At 37.3% G+C, this 12,816-nt stretch overlaps 1 protein-coding gene across 1 annotated transcript in view; it reads right to left on the reverse strand.

Annotated features, from left to right (window-relative positions):
- Window positions 1-156: 156 nt before the first annotated feature.
- The window catches only part of ncaph2 (non-SMC condensin II complex, subunit H2), a 42,396-nt gene continuing 29,736 nt past the window's right edge, over window positions 157-12,816 (reverse strand). The window contains 8 exon segments of the mRNA XM_028813258.2: window positions 157-1,056; window positions 1,399-1,548; window positions 6,654-6,755; window positions 6,948-6,997; window positions 7,085-7,162; window positions 7,297-7,408; window positions 7,496-7,554; window positions 12,116-12,169. Coding sequence (XP_028669091.2) covers window positions 916-1,056; window positions 1,399-1,548; window positions 6,654-6,755; window positions 6,948-6,997; window positions 7,085-7,162; window positions 7,297-7,408; window positions 7,496-7,554; window positions 12,116-12,169 — 746 coding nt within the window. The 3' untranslated portion in view covers window positions 157-915.

A 12,816-nucleotide genomic window follows, 5' to 3' on the forward strand; every position in this document is an offset into this window, starting at 1 on the left:
CCTTGACATACAAATAACAAACAAAAGATACTATAAACCTACAACCTTAGGATTTCAAAAAATGATAATAAGAATGTGCTGATAATGTTGAAGCCCAAGTATTAAAATAACAAATGTATGAGTCATTACTATTAAGTAAATTCAAGATTAACTATCTTGTTAGTACTGCTCTTTTAATAAAAATATTTACAAACATAGTAAAATAATTTTTGATATGCAGTACAAGTAAAATATTAACAGTGGCATGAGGCATTTTACCAAGATAAAATACATTAAAACCTCAATAACTTTTGTTAAGTAGAAAATAACGAGGAAAAAAACTTATTAATATCCTTTCCCAAACCATCTCTTAAATGTTCAAGAAATAGGTCCCATTTCAAAAATGTGCACATATATTAATCAAGTATTAAAAATAAAAAACAGATGCGCCAGAAAGTCTTCCTGGCAGGCAGCATGGTGCAGCATTATGGATTTTGGTTCCTGACCTGTGCCCATTACATGTTCTCAGAAGTGTAGCTTTGTAAGATGGTGCACACAAATGGCGTTTCCCCCACTGGGTGTCTGTAAGGAAAATTCCTTAACATTTCGACTGCTAAATCTTGATTATCTATGTGTATACGATACACAAAGCAAATAAAACATACAAAGAAGGGCGCAATAATAGAATCAGTTATCAGGTTGGCAACAATGTTATTGAGGATTCAGTATATTTGTTATTATTAAAAACAAATCTCAAAACACTAAATGAACTGATTCTGTACACTGGTAAAAATGTCTTTACAGTATATCTTTGAAAGAACATTACATTGTTTTTTTCCCAACGTTTTACGGTCATTTGTTCCTCAGCCACACACACAGGATAATCTATTTTCAGTTATCATTCAGAAACATGAATACAGGGAGGCAGAGTATTATTTAATTATCAGAAAGGGAAGGAGCAGTGTATGTTTTAAATCTTTCATGTGCACATTGCTGGCTGAGTAACTTAAGTCCCATGGTATCGAGTGCTTCATGAAGCCCTGGGTTTTGATCTATTTGCACGGTGTAGTCATTTGCCTAAAAAAAGAAAAATGACAATATAAAATTACAATTTGAAGCCTCCAGTAAATCTAACCCACACACCTTTAAGGATATGCCAGAGAAAAAGTCATACATTCAAAAAATGAATGTTTACATCCCATGGGGACAGTGCTTGGGCTGCCACTCTAACCCAGGGCAATGACAATGGAGAATTACAATCAACATCAAGTTCCGAGTATAACTGTATTGCAGGGTTCCCCAGCTAAGATCTGAGTACCAACTTGTAAGAATATTTAAAATCATGGTGTTGTATTTAAATCTGTGCATTTGTAAATGAAGTGTTTTACACATATTAATGGAAATAAGTTTTTAACTTACCAGCTGCAGAGATGCCAACATGTAGCGACACACCTCAAATGCTTCTTTGTCACGTACGATAGAAGCAAATAATTTTCTTTCTCCCACATGATTAAAGGCGTCCACAATCTTATTTCCATAATCGTGGATATCAAATGGTATTCTTTCTTCCTGCATCAGAGAAACATTCTAAGTACATCTCTTCACGTAATATTCTTATCAATCTACATATACAATCAGAAATTATGCATGTACACTAAGAACCGTGAAAGGTCAATTGGCAAAATCAGTCATAGAGGCACAGCAGGGAATTATTCCCAACCTATTTAAAAAGCAATGCATCTTTCTTCCAGTAGATAGTAAAAGGAGACACAGTGTACACAGTATACTCAACAACTCAAGAGTTTAGTAATAGTTTAATTGAGAAATATGTGGTAGTTTTACATAAGCAGGCAATGTAATTGATACAGGAAGTGTTGTAATTGCAGCATCCTATTTTGCTGGTAGGGCTTCTTGCATCTTTTTATATTGAAAAATACAGTCATATAACTCATTGATAACCTTTTTGTTCTGTCAGTTACAATGTTGGAAAGCCAGCATAAACATTCTAAGAAATTCTGGCTTTAATTCAGTAATAGTGTATATGCCATAATTTGTAATGTGTGATATTAATATGTTTGAAAGGATACAACCATGTGACAGCTCTTTTAGCTACACAATGTAAAATGGTGCATCCATACTGTTTACATCCATAGTTTATAATTAACCATTTGCCTGCTGTTGTTTAAGAACATTTTATGAAGCTGTTACTAATCCAGCCCAAGACAGCATCTGTGATTTAAACCGCAGGTTTATTTCATACCCTTAAAGAAATACACAAATACAGAACTTCCTTGATCTAAGCTGTATCACTTTTTCTGTGATAAAACAGTTCAGGAAATTGCTTATCCCTACAGCACTGTGAACTAACAAAACATACATGGCTTACAAATTGGTGGTCTTGTTCTATATGTGTGTGGCAAAGTGAATTCAAAAGAGAGATCTGCATACTGATTGATAAAGGTTGCACTAGAGAGGGAATGATTTTGAAGAAGTGAGAAACTTCAAAAAGAGAGGGAACAATCACAACAAGCGAACAAGAGCAGAGCAGGAAGGAAAAGCATCAGCACCAAAGTACAAGGGTCCTCTAGTTCGATTCTGGAGAGTCACAGTGGTGGCAGGTTTTTCTTTCAACCCAGCTGCTTAATTAGAAGCAAATACTTGTTAATAATGAAACTTTTTTTTAAATTTAATTGTTTGACTTGCTATTGCTTTCATTCGTACGTGCTAAATACCATTCTTGTATAATAGATTTCTCTTTCCCGTGAATATCATCCAAATTATTTGTGAACCTGAGCAGATTAGTAATTGTCAGTCTTTCATTTGTTTCCCTTCAATTTTTTTTTCTAAATATTCTATTGAATTAGATATTTTAAAGTGAGCATGCATAGCATGAAACCAAGTTTCTTCAGAAAGAGAACAATAGCACATGGAATAAATTACCAAGTAGTATGGTAGCGAGAACTTCGAATCTTGACTCAATGTGATTTTGGGCAAATTAAGTGAATCAGATTGCTGGACTGAAGGCCTGTTCTCACCAAAATTGGCCTAATGTTCCAAAATTTGAAGTCTTTCTCTAGTGCAATCCATTTGACAATTAGTGACTTTTTTCCTTGTCTAATTGATCTTAATGTTTAAGCAGTTGGTCTTTTTCCCCCTTGTCTTATTCTGCATCCAGTAACGTCCGTAGTGTAAGGTTTAGATTTACAGAAAATTTAGAAATCTATGAATTATACTATTGTCTTAAATGGTTTTCTGTTTTTGTCATTTTTCAATTCATATTTTTCTCTGGAGTTTACTCCCTTATTTGTAATCTAAAAATGACAAGCAAAGGAGAGACACCAGGGCAAATGATACTGAACTGTTCCAGCCACTTATAGCTAGTGTGTTCATTAGTAAATAATGGCTTAAATAACTTGAAATCAAGAAAAGAATGAAAATCATTGTTGATGACGATTCTAATAACATTTTAACGAAAGTGTTTCCATTTATGAATTAACACCAAATCACAGAAACAGGGAAATAACAGCTCATTTAAGGTAGGAACCAAATTTAAAAGAGGAGTTAGTTGAACTGAGAAGCCACAGACACAGTGAACTCTCTGTTCTGAAATTGAAAACCATTGAGTTAGCTGGTGAACTGGTGGTTTCTTTGTTATTTACATCTCATTGTTATTTAGTAGCAGGTTAAGAAAACCAGAAGCAATCAAAAACAGTGAATGCAGTTGTTTAAAGCTAAAAAAAGCAAATAAGAGTTTAGGAATCTTAACAATGGAGTCAGTGAAACTGAAGCACAAAAACATTGCTTGAACTATAATTGATGCCGCATTTGAATTAAGAATTTGGAGTGGAACAAAACTCTGCTGCTACTGCAGCCCACCAGGGACTCATTTGAGAGCATTGGACAATAGTATATAGCACATCACTTTTTCCACATTTTGTTATGTTACAGCCTTATTCCAAAATGGATTAAATTCATTTTTTTCCTTAGAATTCTACACACAACACCCCATAATGACAACATGAAAAAAGTATACTCGAGGTTTTTGCAAATTTATTAAAAATAAAAAAATTGAGAAAGCACATGTACATAAGTATTCACAGCCTTTGCCGTGAAGCTCAAAATTGAGCTCAGGTGCATCCTGTTTCCCCTGATCATCCTTGAGATGTTTCTGCAGCTTAATTGGAGTCCACCTGTGGTAAATTCAGTTGACTGGACATGATTTGGAAAGGCACACACCTGTCTATATAAGGTCCCACAGTTGACAGTTCATGTCAGAGCACAAACCAAGCATGAAGTCAAAGGAATTGTCTGTAGACCTCCGAGACAGGATTGTCTCAAGGCACATATCTGGGGAAGGTTACAGAAAAATTTCTGCTGCTTTGAAGGTCCCAGTGAGCACAGTGGCCTCCATCATCCGTAAGTGGAAGAAGTTCGAAACCACCAGGACTCTTCCTAGAGCTGGCCAGCCATCTAAACTGAGCGATCGGGTGAGAAGGGCCAGAGTCAGGGAGGTGACCAAGAACCCGATGCTCACTCTGTCAGAGCTCCATAGGTCCTCTGTGGAGAGAGGAAAACCTTCCAGAAGGACAACCATATCTGCAGCAATCCACCAATCAGGCCTGTATGGTACAGTGGCCAGACGGAAGCCACTCCTTAGTGAAAGGCACATGGCAGCCCACCTGGAGTTTGCCAAAAGGCACCTGAATGACTCTCAGACCAGGAGAAAGAAAATTCTCTGGTCTGATGAGACAAAGATTGAACTCTTTGGTGTGAATGCCAGGTGTCACATTTGGAGGAAACCTGGCACCATCCCTACAGTGAAGCATGGTGGTGGCAGCATCATGCTGTGGGGATGTTTTTCATTGGCAGGAACTGGGAGACTAGTCAGGATAAAGGGAAAGATGACTGCAGCAATGTACAGAAACATCCTGGATGAAAACCTGCTCCAGAGCGCTCTTGACCTCAGACTGGGGCGACGGCTCATCTTTCAGCAAGACAACGACCCTAAGCACACAGCCAAGATATCAAAGGAGTGGCTTCAGGACAACTCTGTGAATGTCCTTGAGTGGCCCAGCCAGAGCCCAGACTTGAATCTGATTGAACATCTCTGGAGAGATCTAAAAATGGCTGTGCACCGACGCTTCCCATCCAACCTGATGGAGCTTGAGAGGTGCTGCAAAGAGGACTGGGCGAAACTGGCCAAGGATAGGTGTGCCAAGCTTGTGGCATCATATTCAAAAAGACTTGAGGCTGTAATTGCTGCCAAAGGTGCATCGACAAAGTATTGAGCAAAGGCTGTGAATACTTATGTACATGTGATTTCTCAGTTTTTTTATTTTTAATAAATTTGCAAAAACCTCAAACTTTTTTCACATTGTCATTATGGGGTGTTATATGTAGAATTCAGAGGAAAAAATTGAATTTAATCCATTTTGGAATAAGGCTGTAACATAACAAAAGGTGGAAAAAGTGATGCGCTGTGAATACTTTCTGGATGCATTGTATGTGTATACCATGCCGTATATTACTAGTAGCACTGCAGTGTGCAGCTTATTAAAAGAATTACAGTGAAGAGGAATGCTGCCAGTAGCAAGCACAGATGTGCATACTATTTTCCTCTGTTCATTAACAAAGTTCTCATTCATTAACTCTGTTGGATCATTATGAATCTTCACCACATGCCACCACACGTGATTACCAAGAGTAAGGAAGGGAGACAGTGTGTTTCAAGGTGGTCTAGTGTGAACAGCAGTCTGGCAACTATAAATAAATATAGTGCATAACTATACAACTCTGATACATGAGTCTCTGAACAATTTAAAAGTCAACTTTGTTCCGATAAGATGACTGTCACATTGTGGACCACTTGACTTGTGCTTGTTTGATGACAGACTGACACTGAACTACGCTTTCAGAACCACTAACATAGGTTACAATCCTAGTTTATTAACATAAATCAAGCCATTCATAAACCATCACCAAACAGCCACCACTCAGTGTATGCTTGTATGTGGCAATTCATCTGTAGTGGATGGAAAGATGCATACTGTATATGAATTTGATGCTCTTCATGAAATCACAAGCAGCACTAGGGCAACCGGGAAGGGAAGCTCATTAAGCCCTGCCATTGAGTTAAAATAATTTTTTAGCACAATTTTCCATCTCAAGTCAAATTGACTTATGTGATTCAATTGTTGGTACACTGGCCCATTTAACAGTTTTAGGTGTGCTAGTGGACATCTTATTCTTGTTCCTGATTACAGCAAGTGTTGTAGTAAATGGTTATACAACGAAAGTGACCATTTTGTGACTGACAGGTTTTGTAAAGGTGAGAAAGAGAGGTTACAAAAAATAAAAAGCACAACAGCATCAGAATGTCAAATCCAAGATTTTCTGTGATACTGACAGTAATCAATTTTAACCTATTGCTGATTTTACCAAGGTTCCAGCCCCTCAGACATGAAACAGTAAGCTGTTTGGCAGAAAGAATGAAAACTGTAAAACAGCATGAGAAGGAATTGGCTTTTCCGTACTAATTATCTTACCATCTAAAAGAAGAAAATATACAAATTACATCCACTATAAAACTCACTATATTTTTTAATCACCCAAAAAAAACTATCAGCTTTGAGAAGTTATGACTTTAACAAAATACAGCACATAATAATGGGTACCTGTTCTGTTAAAAGTGGCCTCATTTGATCTTCCCATTCTTTAATTCTGATGGACAAAGATGTCTCCTGTGCATACTTTTGAGAGTTGGCAATAAACAATTCCTAAACAAAATATAACACAGAATCAGTACTAAAAACCAAATATTCACATTTAGAGTTTTCAATGATTAAAACAATTCGGGTTTAGAACAGTTTGCTTTAACATAAATTGTGAAATGTTTAGTTGTATATTCTATTTATGCATCTACCTAGTTATATGTAAGATAAAACAAGATAAAGGAATTTTATTCATACCACATTTCTCTGTACCAGATCTTCATAACTAAGCCTTTCTTCTCTTATTTCTGAAATAAATAATTTTATGTATTTAAATTTTTCATATACAGTATACTGCTAACCTAATATTTAGTACATATGATTAAAGAAAATACCGTCTGATAATATTTCTTGCTCGTGAACTATGTTCATAGGATCATTTGCATCTTCATCTTCATGATTGGAAAAGGAATCTTATAAACAAAATGGAAGTTTAAGTCAATAAAGTTGATTGTGTATCATTCATTTCTTTTTATATTAAACATAAACCTCATGAAATAACTTTTTTTCCATTTTACAAAGATAAACTATCAGAAAAAAACTTTACCTTCTTCAACATCATCAGGATAATCACCATGACATAAGGCTTCAATATCATTCTGATGTTCATTGTCAAAATTATTCTCCAGAGCAGCATTCTCATTTGAAAATAAAATTCCCTAGAAATTTAAATACACTTTACTGAAATTAAGCTTAAAAGACAATCATTTTTTAAAAAAAAAAAAGTTCAATAGATAAAAACATACCATTTTCTTTTTTCCCTTGAACCTCTCTTTCATATGCTTCCAGTATAAAATTTCCATATCTACAAAATATAAAGAAATTGTGCCACTGTTAGAATTATTTTTATTGAGTATGCATGTGAATATGAACTTTGACTGTCACAGTTACATGCCATTAATAAAATATGTAGCATCTGCACACTTAAAACCTGAAGCCTACCCAAGATATACACCTGTACTAGTTAGTAGTTCAAACTAACTCCTGACTGGTCTTCCACCTCATAAGAAACAAATTCACAGCCTGACCTAGGAGCCTGATTACATCAGTTTGTGCAAGCGGAGCATATGAAATTTGTCAATGCATTATTTGTAAATCAGTTTTTAAGCATCACCATCCATTTGCCACATGTAACCAAACTCTCATTGTGGTCCTCCACGAAATAGCTTGCATTTTCTCTGATCAGTTCACTATAAACAATAAAATCGAAAAAAAAGAGATAACACAACACACAAACAGGCTATACAGTAATCCCTCGCTATATCGCGCTTCGTCTTTCGCGGCTTCACTCTATCGCGGATTTTATATGTAAGCATATTTAAATATATATCGCAGATTTTTCGCTGCTTCGCGGGTTTCTGCGGACAATGGGTCTTTAAATTTCTGGTACATGCTTCCTCAGTTGGTTTGCCCAGTTGATTTCATACAAGGGACGCTATTGGCAGATGGCTGAGAAGCTACCCAACTTACTTGTCTTTCTCTCTCTCTCTTGCGCTGACTATCTGTGATCCTGACGTAGGGGGTGTGAGCAGGGGGGCTGTTCGCACACCTAGACGATACGGACGCTCATCTAAAAATGCTGAAAGATTATCTTCACGTTGCTACCTTCTGTGTGCAGCTTTTAAGTATGCTGCACGGTGCTTCGCATACTTAAAAGCTCAAAGGGCACGTATTGATTTTTTTTATCTGTCTCTCTCTAACTCTCTCTGCTCCTGACGGAGGGGGTGTGAGCTGCCGCCTTCAACAGCTTTGTGCCGCGGTGCTTCGCATACTTAAAAAGCCAAACAGCACTATTGATTTGTTTGCTCCTTTGAAGAGGAAGATATGTTTGCATTCTTTTAATTGTGAGACTGAACTGTCATCTCTGTCTTGTCATGGAGCACAGTTTAAACTTTTGAAAAAGAGACAAATGTTTGTTTGCAGTGTTTGAATAACGTTCCTGTCTCTCTACAACCTCCTGTGTTTCTGCGCAAATCTGTGACCCAAGCATGACAATATAAAAATAACCATATAAACATATGGTTTCTACTTCGCGGATTTTCTTATTTCGCGGGTGGCTCTGGAACGCAACCCCCGCGATGGAGGAGGGATTACTGTACACACATACATACATACATACAGTTAGGTCCATAAATATTTGGACAGAGACAACTTTTTTCTAATTTTGGTTCTGTACATTACCACAATGAATTTTAACTGAAACAACTCAGATGCAGTTGAAGTGCATACTTTCAGCTTTAATTCAGTGGGGTGAACAAAACGATTACATAAAAATGTGAGGCAACTAAAGCATTTTTTTAACACAATCCCTTCATTTCAGGGGCTCAAAAGTAATTGGACAATGGACTCAAAGGCTATTTCATGGGCAGGTGTGAGCAAGTCCGTTGTTATGTCATTATTAATTAAGCAGATAAAAGGCCTGGAGTTGATTTGAGGTGTGGTGCTTGCATGTGGAAGATTTTGCTGTGAACACACAACATGCAGAGTGGGCGGAGTGGTGGCTCTGAGGCTAAGGATCTGTGCTGGTATCCAAAAGGTTGCCGGTTCAAATCCCCGTCACTGTTAAAAGAGATTCTACTCTGCTGGGCCCTTGAGCAAGGCCCTTAACCTGTAATTGCTCCAGGGGCGCTGTACAATGGTTGTACAATGGTACAATGGTTGTACAATGGTATGCGAAAACTAACAAATTCCTAATACAAGAAATTGTATAAGGCGAAATAAAGAACAAAAAAAAAAAAAAACATGCGGTCAAAGGAGCTCTTCATGCAGGTGAAAGAAGCCATCCTTAAGCTGCGAAAACAGAAAAAACCCATCTGAGAAATTTCTACAATATTACGAGTGGCAAAATCTACAGTTTGGTACATCCTGAGAAAGAAAGCAAGCACTGGTGAACTCAGCAACGCAAAAAGACCTGGACGTCCACGGAAGGCAACAGTGGTGGATGATCGCAGAATCATTTCCATGGTGAAGAGAAACCCCTTCACAACAGCCAACCATGTGAACAACACTCTCCAGGGGGTAGGCATATCGATATCCAAGTCTACCATAAAGAGAAGACTGCTTGAAAGTAAATACAGAGGGTGCACTGCAAGGTGCAAGCCACTCATAAGCCTCAAGAATAGAAAGGCTAGATTGGACTTTGCTAAAGAACATCTAAAAAAAGCCAGCACAGTTCTGGAAAAACATTCTTTGGACAGATGAAACCAAGATCAACCTCTACCAGAATGATGGCAAGAAAAAAGTATGGAGAAGGCGTGGAACAGCTCATTATCCAAAGCATACCACATCATCTGTAAAACAAGGTGGAGGCAGTGTGATGGCTTGGGCGTGCATGGCTGCCAGTGGCACTGGGACACTAGTGTTTATTGATGATGTGACACAGGACAGAAACAGCCAAATGAATTCTGAGCTGTTCAGAGACATACTGTCTGCTCAAATCCAGCTAAATGCAGTCAAATTGATTGGGCGGCGTTTCATGATACAGATGGACAATGACCCAAAACATACAGCCAAAGCAACCCAGGAGTTTATTAAAGCAAAGAAGTGGAAAATTCTTGAATGGCCAAGTCAGTCACCTGATCTTAACCCAATTGAGCATGCATTTCACTTGTTGAAGACTAAACTTTGGACAGAAAGACCTACAAACAAACAGCAACAGAAAGCCGCTGCAGTAAAGGCCTGGCAAAGCATTAAAAAGGAGGAAACCCAGCATCTGGTGATGTCCATGAGTTCAAGACTTCAGGCTGTCATTGCCAGCAAAGGGTTCAACCAAGTATTAGAAATTAACATTTTATTTCCAGTTATTTAATTTGTCTAATACTTTTGAGCCCCTGAAATGAAGGGATTGTGTTAAAAAAAATGCTTTAGTTGCCTCACATTTTTATGCAATCGTTTTGTTCACCCCACTGAATTAAAGCTGAAAGTCTGCATTTCAACTGCATCTGAGTTGTTTCATTTAAAATTCATTGTGGTAATGTACAGAACCAAAATTAGAAAAAAGCTGTCTCTGTCCAAATATTTATGGACCTAACTGTATATAGAGTATACTTTATACATAAAATATATGTTGTTGTACCTTGCATAACTGAATAACCCTTATGGTACAATAACAATTCAATACATTTATGGTCACTACAGTATTTGGATTTAATTATCTTCATGTGGGAAAAGGCTGACTCGCATAAATAAGTACAGCCGAATAATGCAGTCAAGGAAGTAGCACATTTCCTCAAGTATGGGTACCTTTCCTCTGAGAGTAAATTCCAAAACTGTCAATGAGTCCCATAGTTCAGCTGAATGTCATCCTGTTGTGTCAAATTCTCATCCTCCACTGTAGAGGAGTTTTAGGTGAAACAGTGTTGCAGTTTTTGATGCGGGTGAATCACCCTCAACATCTTCCCTAAATGCAGCGTTTCTCAACCTTTAAGTATTTGCGACCCGAGTTTTCATAACAGTTTTAATCGCGCCCCCTAACGCTTTTTTGAAACCCTAATAACATTTATTTCTATATTTTTTGCTGCTGATACACCGCTACAAGTTTAAAATTTTCCAACGAATAGCGAAATTACGGCACATATGGCAACATTTGCGCCCCCTTTTGCTTCGGTGCGTCTGCCTTTGCTATTGAATTCAGCCAAGTGAAAAATGATGGCTGTCCGATTAACTGCAATTTTAGTTCCCTCTCCTTTCTCTTTTTCAAATCGCTTTTCAGAAGGAAGTCAGTTTCGCAGTTTTTATAAACAGTTCGAAAGTGCCTTTCCACATTTTCCTTCTTTGGAATATCAATGATAGATTGACAGATCAGACAAACGCACTTCGATTGTGACATTGTGAGAAAAAAAATATCTTCCAATTCCACATCCAGCCCATAAAAACAATTTTTAGTCGATATAAATTAGAAGGCTAACTAGATCACTTAGATAGCCGGAGTTTTGCAGTAGCTTGCGCGTTTGATTGTGTGTGCGGGATGACCAGTGTGTTAGAAGAAAAGAGATCTCAGACTGGCCGCCCTGTATGTCAATCAAGTGGCAAATGCCATAGGGAGGATATATGATAGACTAACATTTAAAAAAAAATTTTTTGAATGCAACGCGATCAACCTGCACTACCTTTCCGATCTACCGGTCAATCGCGATTGACGTGTTGGGCACCCCTGCTCTAGGAGATTAAGAAAACCGATGCAACTAAAGAGTGTATATATACGTGCTAAAGTAAAATAAGCAACTGAGGAGGAGTTAATCTGAAAACAACTGTGTACTATTAACAGTAATGCTGGCATATAATTAAAAATGAAAACCTGTAGCCAGTGTCACCAAACAGAGTTTGAAACCCATGCAGATGATTATGTCTGATCTAAAAGTACATACCTGCAAATGTAGGTCCATTCTTCTTGTTTTTTCTAATGTCAGATACTTCACAAACTGCCAGCACAGGGGGAAAAAAAAAAAAGTTTCAAAATGCAACAATGGCTTTTAACATTATACATTATTTCAAGGTGTACTTAAAACTACCATGTGGGAAAACAAACACAGCATATCATTGGCATTATAGTGGATCAGTAATTACAGCTGTAATCCCACGGTTCTGGGGATCTCATTTTGACTCCTGGTCTATCCATTGTGAGTGTGGTATTTGTACATTCATCCTAATCCTTGTGATTTAGTCCCAGAATGTGCTCGATTTTCTTCCTATGTACATATTTAGTGCAATGACAAATCAAACTAAAACCAATGTGAGTGTGCCCTGTTGTTTTCACATTCAGGAAAAGATCTATTAGTGTATGAGACTGTTTGGATTACCTTTTGGTCAAGTAGTGAGCAAGCAGTTTCAGAAAACATACAGTCAAGCAATCTTAGGTAATAAAGTTGCAAATGAGGAAAATGATCATTTCCTGATTTTCCATTGAATTCAGATAAATATCTTCATTATTCAGGTTATTCTTCAGTGAGAAAAAATACGTTTTTGAATTTGCTTAACAGTCATTTCTGATACATAGGTGTACCGCTTAGCAATTGACAACTTTTCTTTAGTAATTATGACATACCAAATTCACTAAGGTTCTGGACTA

This window comes from Erpetoichthys calabaricus, chromosome 1 (assembly GCF_900747795.2).
Source record: "Erpetoichthys calabaricus chromosome 1, fErpCal1.3, whole genome shotgun sequence".
Classification (NCBI taxonomy): Eukaryota; Metazoa; Chordata; class Cladistia; order Polypteriformes; family Polypteridae; genus Erpetoichthys; species Erpetoichthys calabaricus.